General features: G+C 41.0%; 1 protein-coding gene across 6 annotated transcripts in view; it reads left to right on the top strand.

Moving 5' to 3' along the window:
- The window catches only part of map4k1 (mitogen-activated protein kinase kinase kinase kinase 1), a 49,443-nt gene that overhangs the window by 13,653 nt on the left and 23,159 nt on the right, over window positions 1-12,631 (top strand). For all 6 annotated transcript variants that reach the window (XR_013793011.1, XR_013793012.1, XM_079559440.1 and 3 more), the window contains exons 8-15: window positions 2,495-2,567; window positions 2,671-2,802; window positions 2,957-3,019; window positions 3,151-3,232; window positions 9,818-9,934; window positions 10,230-10,308; window positions 11,335-11,387; window positions 12,585-12,628. Coding sequence is in view for 4 of the 6 variants with exons in the window: in XM_079559440.1 (XP_079415566.1) it covers window positions 2,495-2,567; window positions 2,671-2,802; window positions 2,957-3,019; window positions 3,151-3,232; window positions 9,818-9,934; window positions 10,230-10,308; window positions 11,335-11,387; window positions 12,585-12,628 (643 nt within the window). In the remaining 2 variants the exon portion in view is untranslated. The remainder of the gene's footprint in view (window positions 1-2,494; window positions 2,568-2,670; window positions 2,803-2,956; window positions 3,020-3,150; window positions 3,233-9,817; window positions 9,935-10,229; window positions 10,309-11,334; window positions 11,388-12,584; window positions 12,629-12,631) is intronic.

Raw genomic sequence — 12,631 nt, 5'->3', positions numbered from 1 at the left:
CCTAAATAGCTCTCTCATTCTCCCCTACATCGCTCTCTTATTCCCCCCTAAATCGCTCTCTTATTCCCCCCTAAATCGCTCTCTCATTCCCCCTAAATCGCTCTCTCATTCCCCCCTAAATCGCTCTCTCATGCCCCCTAAATCGCTCTCTCATTCCCCATAAATCGCTCTCTCATTCCCCCTAAATCGCTCTCTCATTCCCCCTAAATCGCTCTCTCATTCCCCCTAAATCGCTCTCTCATTCCCCCTAAATCGCTCTCTCATTCCCCATAAATCGCTCTCTCATTCCCCCTAAATCGCTCTCTCATTCCCCTAAATAGCTCTCTCATTCTCCCCTACATCGCTCTCTTATTCCCCCCTAAATCGCTCTCTTATTCCCCCCTAAATCGCTCTCTCATTCCCCCTAAATCGCTCTCTCATTCCCCATAAATCGCTCTCTCTCATTCCCCATAAATCGCTCTCTCATTCCCCCTAAATCGCTCTCTCTCATTCCCCATAAATCGCTCTCTCATTCCCCCCTAAATCGCTCTCTCATTCCCCCTAAATCGCTCTCTCATTCCCCCTAAATCGCTCTCTTATTCCCCCCTAAATCGCTCTCTCTCATTCCCCATAAATCGCTCTCTCTCATTCCCCCTAAATCGCTCTCTCATTCCCCATAAATCGCTCTCTCATTCCCCATAAATCGCTCTCTCATTCCCCCTAAATCGCTCTCTCATTCCCCCTAAATCGCTCTCTCATTCCCCCCTAAATCGCTCTCTCATTCCCCCTAAATCGCTCTCTCATTCCCCCTAAATCGCTCTCTCATTCCCCCCTAAATCGCTCTCTTATTCCCCCCTAAATCGCTCTCTCATTCCCCCTAAATCGCTCTCTCATTCCCCCTAAATCGCTCTCTCATTCCCCCTAAATCGCTCTCTCATTCCCCCCTAAATCGCTCTCTCATTCCCCCTAAATCGCTCTCTCATTCCTCCCTAAATCGCTCTCTCATTCCCCCCTAAATCGCTCTCTCATTCCCCTAAATCGCTCTCTCATTCCCCCTAAATCGCTCTCTCATTCCCCCTAAATCGCTCTCTCATTCCCCCTAAATCGCTCTCTCATTCCCCCCTAAATCGCTCTCTAATTCCCCCTAAATCGCTCTCTTATTCCCCCCTAAATCGCTCTCTCTCATTCCCCATAAATCGCTCTCTCTCATTCCCCCTAAATCGCTCTCTCATTCCCCATAAATCGCTCTCTCATTCCCCATAAATCGCTCTCTCATTCCCCCTAAATCGCTCTCTCATTCCCCCTAAATCGCTCTCTCATTCCCCCCTAAATCGCTCTCTTATTCCCCCCTAAATCGCTCTCTCATTCCCCCTAAATCGCTCTCTCATTCCCCCCTAAATCGCTCTCTTATTCCCCCCTAAATCGCTCTCTCTCATTCCCCATAAATCGCTCTCTCATTCCCCCTAAATCGCTCTCTCATTCCCCCTAAATCGCTCTCTCATTCCCCCCTAAATCGCTCTCTCATTCCCCCTAAATCGCTCTCTTATTCCCCCCTAAATCGCTCTCTCTCATTCCCCATAAATCGCTCTCTCTCATTCCCCCTAAATCGCTCTCTCATTCCCCATAAATCGCTCTCTCATTCCCCATAAATCGCTCTCTCATTCCCCCTAAATCGCTCTCTCATTCCCCCTAAATCGCTCTCTCATTCCCCCCTAAATCGCTCTCTTATTCCCCCCTAAATCGCTCTCTCATTCCCCCTAAATCGCTCTCTCATTCCCCCCTAAATCGCTCTCTTATTCCCCCCTAAATCGCTCTCTCTCATTCCCCATAAATCGCTCTCTCATTCCCCCTAAATCGCTCTCTCATTCCCCCTAAATCGCTCTCTCATTCCCCCCTAAATCGCTCTCTCATTCCCCCTAAATCGCTCTCTCATTCCCCCTAAATCGCTCTCTCATTCCCCCCTAAATCGCTCTCTCATTCCCCCCTAAATCGCTCTCTCATTCCCCCTAAATCGCTCTCTCATTCCCCCTAAATCGCTCTCTCATGCCCACCATATATGGTCATGTATATGGTCATAATAACTCAGTACACTGTACTCTGCTCTATTGCACTATGTGGTATGTCCGCACACACACACACACACACACACACACACACACACACACACACACACACTAACTAAGGCACTGTTAATTATTTATATACTTTTCTGTTTTGTTTTCCCTTTATTGTGTTTCTGTTTGTTTGTTTGTTTGTTTGTTTCATAACAATTTTATCACTTTCACTCCCCTCCCCTGCTGGCCCAGCAGTGCTGGAATTCCGGATTTCCGTTCAATGTCCCATATATGTATGTACTCACTGTAAATACTTGACACCTGGCGCCTAAAGAAAAAGAAAACCAGAGTAAAACTCAAACAAAAATCTGACTTAAAGCATCAATCTTCAGTGAGAAATATAAAATCACAGAAACTCTCTCTCAAACATTTGTGACTTAAGTTCTTCTGTTGTCATGCAGCTGATTTTGGGATTTCGGCTCAGATCACAGCTACTCTGGCTCGCCGCAAGTCCTTCATTGGAACTCCATACTGGTGTGTACTTCTGTAGACCCAAAAGTACTTTTTTGCAGTGTTTTATAAAGACTTTGATAGGCAACTACTCGGTGAGTGGCTCTCAAAGCTGTGTTATTGCCAGGATGGCTCCAGAAGTGGCTGCAGTGGAGATTAAAGGAGGCTACAACGAGCTGTGCGACATCTGGTCTGTGGGCATCACTGCCATTGAGCTGGCTGAGCTGCAGCCCCCACTCTTCGACCTGCACCCGCTCAGGTCTGACCGCTCACCCCCCCCCCCACACACACACACACACACAATCACAATCACACCCACGTGACACTCGGGTACACACCTGTATCCACTAACAAAACAGACTTGTTTTTCAAAACGAATCCACAAAGTAACTGGAACTACACACTGTCTGCAGGGTCCTGTTCCTAATGTCCAAGAGCGGCTACCAGCCTCCCAAACTGAAGGACAAATCCAAATGGTAAATGTTTGCATAAGGCCTTTTCACACTAACATCTTAAGTCAGTTTGTGAATCTGGGGCCATGTCCTGGGGCTTTCTGCATTTCGGGGTCATTCGATGGGCCTGTTCCCTAACCCTCTTCTGTCTGCAGGTCTTCTAACTTCTATAACTTTGTGAAAGCCATGTTGGTAAGGAAACCCAGCAAGAGACCCAGTGCTGCCAAGATGCTGACTGTGAGTATGCCGAGCATGTCGCATTATCTGTTAGTGTTGCATTGAAAGCTCGTACGTTATCATGTTTGGAACAGCACTTATAGGACATCAAGGTTAATAATCACTATTCAATAAAATTCAAATTATAGACTGCCATTTCTCAGTTTATGTAATGTCTTCTGCGGCTAAAATTATTTTCACTTAAGGTCTTATAGAAGCTGCTAGCCCTGTAGTTAAGACCAGTGGTTCTCGACTAGTGGGTCCGGGGTGACCTCCTTTTAAACTTTGAAACGATTGGATCGGATTTTCGCTAGCGTTTGGTCATGACGCATGTAATGCGCCCAAGTGAGTGAAGCAGCTATCAGAACTCTAACTCTTTCATAACTCTGTCAAAACTCTATCATAACTCGATCATAACTCTGTCATAACTCTATCATAATTCTATCATAACTCTATCATGACTCTGTCATAACTCTATCATCACTCTATCATAACTCTGTCATAACTCTATCATAGCTCTATCATAACTCTATCATAACTTTATCATAACTCTATCATAACTCTGCCATAACTCGATCATAACTCTGTCATAACTCTATCATAACTTTATCATAACTCTATCATAGCGCTATCATAAATCTATCATAACTCTATCATAACTCTGTCATAACTCTATCATAACTCTATCATAACTCTATCACAACTCTGTCATAACTCTGTCATAACTGTCATAACTCTGTCATAACTCTATCATAACGCTATCATAACTCTGCCATAACTCGATCATAACTCTGTCATAACTCTATCATAACTCTATCATGACTCTATCATAACTCTATCATAACTCTATCATAACTCTATCATAACTCTATCATAAACTCTATCATGACTCTATCATAACTCTATCATGACTCTATCATAACTCTATCATAACTCTATCATAACTCTATCATAACTCTATCATAACTCTTTCATAACTCTGTCATAACTCTTATCATAACTCTGTCATAACTCTATCATAGATTTATCATAACTCTATCATAACTCTATCATAACTCTGTCATAACTCTATCATAACTCTATCATAACTCTGTCAAAACTCTGTCATAACGCTATCATAGATTTATCATGACTCTATCATAACTCTATCATAACTCTGTCATAACTCTGTCATAACTCTGTCATAACTCTGTCATAACTCTTTCATAGCTCTGTCATATCTCTATCATAACTCTATCATAACTCTGTCATAACTCTGTCATAACTCTATCATAGATTTATCATGACTCTATCATAACTCTATCATAACTCTGTCATAACTCTGTCATAACTCTGTCATAGCTCTGTCATATCTCTATCATAACTCTATCATAACTCTATCATAACTCTGTCATAACTCTGTCATAACTCTGTCATAACTCTGTCATAACTCTTTCATAGCTCTGTCATATCTCTATCATAACTCTATCATAACTCTGTCATAACTCTTTCATAACTCTATCATAACTCTATCATGACTCTGTCATATCTCTATCATAACTCTATCATAACTCTATCATAACTCTGTCATAACTCTATCATAATTCTATCATAACTCTGTCATAACTCTCATAACTCTATCATCACTCTATCATAACTCTATCATAACTCTGTCATAACTCTATCACAACTCTGTCATAACTCTGTCATAACTGTCATAACTCTATCATAGCTCTATCATAACTCTATCATAACTCTGTCATAACTCTATCATAACTCTATCATAACTCTGTCATGACTCTATCATGACTCTGTTGTAACTCTATCATAACTCTATCATAACTCTGTCATGACTCTGTCATGACTCTGTCATGACTCTGTCATAACTCTATCATAACTCTATCATAACTCTACCATGACTCTGTCATAACTCTATCATAACTCTGTCATGACTCTGTCTTGACTCTGTCATGACTCTATCATGACTCTGTTGTAACTCTATCATAACTCTGTCATAACTCTTATCATAACTCTATCATAACTCTATCATAACTCTGTCATGACTCTGTCATAACTCTATCATGACTCTGTTGTAACTCTATCATAACTCTATCATAACTCTGTCATGACTCTGTCATAACTCTATCATGACTCTGTTGTAACTCTATCATAACTCTATCATAACTCTGTCATGACTCTGTCATAACTCTGTCATGACTCTGTCTTGACTCTGTCATAACTCTATCATAACTCTATCATAACTCTGTCATGACTCTGTCATAACTCTATCATGACTCTGTTGTAACTCTATCATAACTCTATCATAACTCTGTCATGACTCTGTCATAACTCTGTCATGACTCTGTCTTGACTCTGTCATAACTCTATCATACCTCTATCATAACTCTGTCATGACTCTGTCATGACTCTATCATGACTCTGTTGTAACTCTATCATAACTCTATCATAACTCTGTCATAACTCTATCATAACTCTGTCATAACTCTATCATAACTCTGTCATAACTCTTATCATAACTCTGTCATAACTCTATCATAGATTTATCATGACTCTATCATAACTCTATCATAACTCTGTCATAACTCTTATCATAACTCTATCATAACTCTATCATGACTCTGTTGTAACTCTATCATAACTCTATCACAACTCTGTCATAACTCTATCATAACTCTATCATAACTCTATCATAACTCTATCATAACTCTATCATAACTCTGTCATAACTCTGTCATAACTCTATCATAACTCTATCATAACTCTGTCATAACTCTATCATAACTCTATCATAACTCTGTCATAACTCTGTCATAACTCTATCATAACTCTGTCATGACTCTGTCATGACTCTATTATAACTCTATCATTACTCTATCATAACTCTATCATAACTCTATCATAACTCTGTCATAACTCTTATCATAACTCTGTCATAACTCTATCATAGATTTATCATGACTCTATCATAACTCTATCCTAACTCTGTCATAACTCTGTCATAACTCTATCATAACTCTATCATGACTCTGTCATACCTCTATCATAACTCTATCATAACTCTGTCATAACTCTATCATAACTCTATCACAACTCTGTCATAACTCTATCATAACTCTATCATAACTCTATCATAACTCTATTATAACTCTGTCATTACTCTATCATAACTCTATCATAACTCTGTCATGACTCTATCATAACTCTATCATAACTCTGTCATGACTCTATTATAACTCTATCATTACTCTATCATAACTCTATCATAACTCTATCATAACTCTGTCATAACTCTTATCATAACTCTGTCATAACTCTATCATAGATTTATCATGACTCTATCATAACTCTATCATAACTCTGTCATAACTCTTTCATAACTCTATCATAACTCTATCATGACTCTGTCATACCTCTATCATAACTCTATCATAACTCTGTCATGACTCTGTCATAACTCTGTCATAACTCTATCATAACTCTATCATAACTCTGTCATAACTCTATCATAACTCTATCATAACTCTATCATAACTCTATCATAACTCTGTCATGACTCTGCCATAACTCTTTCACAACTCTGTCATAACTCTATCATTACTCTATCATAACTCTATCATAACTCTGTCATAACTCTATCATAACTCTGTCATAACTCTGTCATAACTCTATCATGACTCTGTCATGACTCTGTCATAACTCTATCATAACTCTGTCATGACTCTGTCATAACTCTATCATGACTCTGTTGTAACTCTATCATAACTCTATCATAACTCTGTCATAACTCTATCATAACTCTATCGTGACTCTATCGTGACTCTATCATGACTCTGTCATAACTCTATCATGACTCTGTCATAACTCTGTCATAACTCTATCATAACTCTATCGTGAGTCTGTCATAACTCTATCATGACTCTGTCATAACTCTATCATGACTCTGTCATAACTCTGTCATAACTCTATCATAACTCTGTCATAACCCTGTCATAACTCTATCATGACTCTGTCATGACTCTGTCATAACTCTATCATAACTCTGTCATGACTCTGTCATAACTCTATCATGACTCTGTTGTAACTCTATCATAACTCTATCATAACTCTGTCATAACTCTATCATAACTCTATCGTGACTCTATCGTGACTCTATCATGACTCTGTCATAACTCTATCATGACTCTGTCATAACTCTGTCATAACTCTATCATAACTCTATCGTGAGTCTGTCATAACTCTATCATGACTCTGTCATAACTCTATCATGACTCTGTCATAACTCTATCATGACTCTGTCATAACTCTGTCATAACTCTATCATAACTCTATCGTGACTCTATCATAACTCTATCATAACTCTGTCATAACTCTATCATAACTGTATCATAACTCTATCATAACTCTGTCATAACTCTATCATGACTCTGTTGTAACTCTATCATAACTCTGTCATAACTCTGTCATAACTCTATCATAACTCTGTCATAACTCTGTCATAACTCTATCATGACTCTATCATGACTCTGTCATAACTCTATCATGACTCTGTCATAACTCTGTCATAACTCTATCATAACTCTATCGTGACTCTATCGTGACTCTGTCATGACTCTATCATGACTCTGTCATAACTCTGTCATAACTCTATCATAACTCTATCGTGACTCTGTCATAACTCTATCATAACTTTATCATAACTTTATCATAACTCTATCATAACTCTGTCATGACTCTCTCATGACTCTGTCATAACTCTATCATAACTCTATCGTGACTCTGTCATAACTCTATCATAACTTTATCATAACTTTATCATAACTCTATCATAACTCTATCATAACTCTATCGTGACTGTCATAACTCTGTCATGACTCTATCATAACTCTATCATGACTCTGCCATAACTCTGTCACAACTCTATCATAACTCTGTCATGACTCTGTCATAACTCCATCATGACTCTGTCATAACTCTATCATAACTCTATCATAATTCTGTCACAACTCTATCATAACTCTATCATAACTCTGTCATGACTCTGTCATAACTCTATCATAACTCTATCATAACTCTGTCACAACTCTATCATAACTCTGTCATAACTCTGTCATAACTCTATCATAACTCTATCATAACTCTGTCATGACTGTGTCATAACTCTATCATGACTCTATCATAACTCTGTCACAACTCTATCATAACTCTATCATAACTCTGTCATAACTCTATCATAACTCTATCATAACTCTATCATAACTCTATCATAACTCTATCATGACTCTATCATGACTCTATCATAACTCTGTCACAACTCTATCATAACTCTATCATAACTCTGTCATAACTCTATCATAACTCTATCATAACTCTATCATAACTCTATCATAACTCTATCATAACTCTATCATGACTCTATCAAAACTCTGTCATAACTCTTGGTGACATTCCTTGCACATTCCAAGGCTTCAATTTAAATTTCTGGATTTTTGGGAGCTGAGCCAGAATGGATGAAGAGCTTTCGTATCTGGTGTCATTGCCAAACTCCAACCAGCAAATCCGGCGCAAATGCTTGACGTGACCTACAAGCCCCGCCTCCCCCGCTCGCTCAACCAATGCCACGCGGCCACTGAGATCAGACCCACACGTACATGTAGGGAAATGATCATTGACCAGAGTTTAGGGTTGGCTAGGTTGTTATAGTAATTTCAGATTTTTCGGCTTGTTATTATTATTCAGTCATCCCAGGGTCATTGCGGTCCCGATGGCAAATCAGTTGAGAACCATGGTTTAGAGCTCTACAATCATGTTGTGAAATGCATTTCATTGTTTTATCTCCAATGTTAATGCTCCTGGACATAGTCATATTTGGTGTAAAGCCAATATAGTTAAGGCTGCTGCACATATCATGGCAAAACACTGTTCTGGCCCCTGGCATTGTGGGTTTGAGTCCTGGCTCTGATAATTTGCTGTATGTCTCTCTCCACTATTCACTTTTACCCTGTCAAAGAAATCTTTTAAAAATGTGCATCATGAACTGAGTAATCAAACAAATAATAATTTATTTATTTATTGGTTTATTTGGTCGGGACAGTGCATGTTAATGAACATACATGGGTCTCAGGCATGTAAACAAGCCACACCGGATTGTAGCCTTGGGCTAATTTCCATCTGTCGTCCCCCATGCGCACTCACAAACATCCTGGTCTATTGTACATGTTTTAGTGGTAGGGAAAACCGGAGTACCCGGAGGAAACCTACGCAGACACGGGGAGAACATGCAAACTCCACACAGAAAGGCCCCGTCAGGTGGGAATTGAACCCGGACCTTCTATCTGTGAAGCACGAGCGCCAACCTCTGTGCTACCGTGCCGTAATAATAAAACAAATCTAATCACAGTCACAAATGTGCAATTCAGCTGTGAACATAGAGAGAGGTCATCTCAGCAGAGAACAAGATAACAAACATATCAATAAACAATATCAAATCCCCCTCAGCGAAGAGCGAAGCAGAGTCACATGGGTCACAGGCGGGTCAGCTGGGGCGTTGAGCGATAAACCAACTTTATTTTGAAAACCTGATTATCCTCACTCTCTGGGTCTCTGCAGAACTCCTTTGTTTCTCAGCCGGGTCTGAGCCAGGACCTGACCCTGGAGCTGCTGGATAAGTACCAGCACCCGGAAAAAGATAAGATCTGCCTGGCAACAGACGACGAGGACATGGAGGTACTGGCTCTGACACAATTATGGCTGTAGACTTTGTTTATGTGTAAAGGTGGATGTACAGAATGTGCGTTTGGAAAAGACTCTTTATGAGAAAAGCTTCTAATTAATTTCAAATATATCAGTGTTAATAATATTATTATAGTAATAAAACATGATTAAAAGGTTTTTTTTTAAAAGGCAGTTGTGCATGATATGTCCCTTTAAAGTTATTTTCAAAACGCAAGACATAAAGAGGTGCATGTTGCCTTCAGCACAGTAATATCCTCCAAATCACTGTGTGTTTCTCGACATGAAGGTGGTCTGTGGATCTTTGCGGAGGATCCAGTCATTTCACAAGCGCAGGCCAGCAGAGCGGACTAGCTCGGACCCCCACAGTGAGTGCTCACAGTTTGGTTATTTAATTTCAAAATAAGTCCATGTAAATCTGTGGAGTGCCTCAAGGCACTGTCCTCGGCCCCACTTTGTTTTCCATCTATATGCTCCCTGTGGGCCACATCATCACCAGGCATGGTGTTTCCTTCCACTGCTACGCTGAAGATACTCAGCTCTATGCCAGGTTGAACCCCACATCAACAGCATCTTCACAATCCACTCTCACTGCCTGCCTTGAGGAGATGAGGGCCTGGATGAAGGACAACTTTCTCCAGCTGAGGGCCTCCTCATTGGAATCCCACATCAGCTCTGATCCCCTCCCGTCATTGTTTTTTCATTTTCTGGCCATAACAGTCAACTTGCATCTATCGTTACCAACCTGGGGGCAAGATTTGACCCCCAACTAATATTATACACCCACATGCAGCACATCTACAAAACAGCCTTTTTTCATCTCGGAAACATCTCCAAACTCCGTCCCTCCCTGCCCCTCACTGATGCTGAGAAGCTGGTCCACACCTTCGTGGCTGGACTACTGTAATGCACTCCTCATCAGGATCTCTGGCAAGGGTCTCCAGAGACTGCTGTACATTCAGAACTGTGCTGCCAGGATTCTGATTAGATAGATGAGGGTGCGTAAAATCCCATCACACCCAACCTCCATAAACTCCACCGGCTCCCCGGCCCTCAAGTCCAAACTCACCATAGGAAATAGGGTCTTCCAGGTGGCTGCAGCTGGAAAGGTGGAATGCCCTCCCTAACCACCTGAGAGCGCCACAGTCTCACGTGCAAAGCTTTTTCTTAGTGCTTCTTGTGATCTGTTTATTGTTGTATTTTATTCAGCTTTTAACTGTAGCACTTTGGGATCCATTCCAGATGTAAAGCGCATTATTATTATTGTTCTTATTATTATTATTATTATTATTATTATTATTATTATTATTATTATTATTATTATTATTATTATTATTATTATTATTATTATTATTATTATATCCTTTATCTCACTCTCACGTGTCTGTGTTCAGGGAACTGCACCGTCTCTGAGAGGCCTAGCAAACAGGGATCTGCCCGAGCCACGGTAGGCAACGTACAATGCTCCAGTCTGGATGAGGTTCATATGTGAGTGACCAGTGTGACTGAATGAGGTTCACGTGTGGAGCAATGTGGGTGACCAGTGTGACTGAATGAGGTTCATATGTGGAACAATGCGGGTGACCAGTGTGACTGAATGAGGTTCATATGTGAGTGACCAGTGTGACTGAATGAGGTTCATATGTGGAGCAATGTGAGTGACCAGTGTGACTGAATGAGGTTCATATGTGGAGCAATGTGAGTGACCAGTGTGACTGAATGAGGTTCATGTGTGGGTGACCAGTGTGTCTGAATGAGGTTCATGTGTGAGTGACCAGTGTGTCTGAATGAGGTTCATGTGTGAGTGACCAGTGTGACTGAATGAGGTCCATGTGTGAGTGACCAGTGTGACTGAATGAGGTTCATGTGTGGGTGACCAGTGTGTCTGAATGAGGTTCATGTGTGAGTGACCAGTGTGTCTGAATGAGGTTCATGTGTGAGTGACCAGTGTGACTGAATGAGGTCCATGTGTGAGTGACCAGTGTGACTGAATGAGGTTCATGTGTGAGTGACCAGTGTGTCTGAATGAGGTTCATGTGTGGGTGACCAGTGTGACTGAATGAGGTCCATGTTTGAGTGACCAGTGTGACTGAATGAGGTCCGTGTGTGAGTGACCAGTGTGACTGAATGAGGTCCGTGTGTGAGTGACCAGTGTGACTGAATGAGGTCCGTGTGTGAGTGACCAGTGTGTCTGAATGAGGTCCATGTGTGAGTGACCAGTGTGTCTGAATGAGGTCCATGTGTGAGTGACCAGTGTGTCTGAATGAGGTTCATGTGTGAGTGACCAGTGTGACTGAATGAGGTTCATGTGTGGGTGACCAGTGTGTCTGAATGAGGTTCATGTGTGGGTGACCAGTGTAACTGAATGAGGTTCATGTGTGAGTGACCAGTGTGACTGAATGAGGTTCATGTGTGGGTGACCAGTGTGTCTGAATGAGGTTCATGTGTGGGTGACCAGTGTAACTGAATGAGGTTCATGTGTGAGTGACCAGTGTGACTGAATGAGGTTCATGTGTGGGTGACCAGTGTGTCTGAATGAGGTTCATGTGTGGGTGACCAGTGTAACTGAATGAGGTTCATGTGCGGTTGATCACTGTGTGTTAATGTGTGGAGCAACGTGGGTGACCAGTGTGTGTGTCCACAGGTTAGGCCACAGGACTCTGCTCGCAGTAAGAACAGTCCTCTCAGGTA

Source organism: Gobius niger (assembly GCF_951799975.1).
Source record: "Gobius niger genome assembly, chromosome: 1".
Classification (NCBI taxonomy): domain Eukaryota; kingdom Metazoa; phylum Chordata; class Actinopteri; order Gobiiformes; family Gobiidae; genus Gobius; species Gobius niger.
This window is presented reverse-complemented; position numbering and strand designations above follow the sequence as displayed.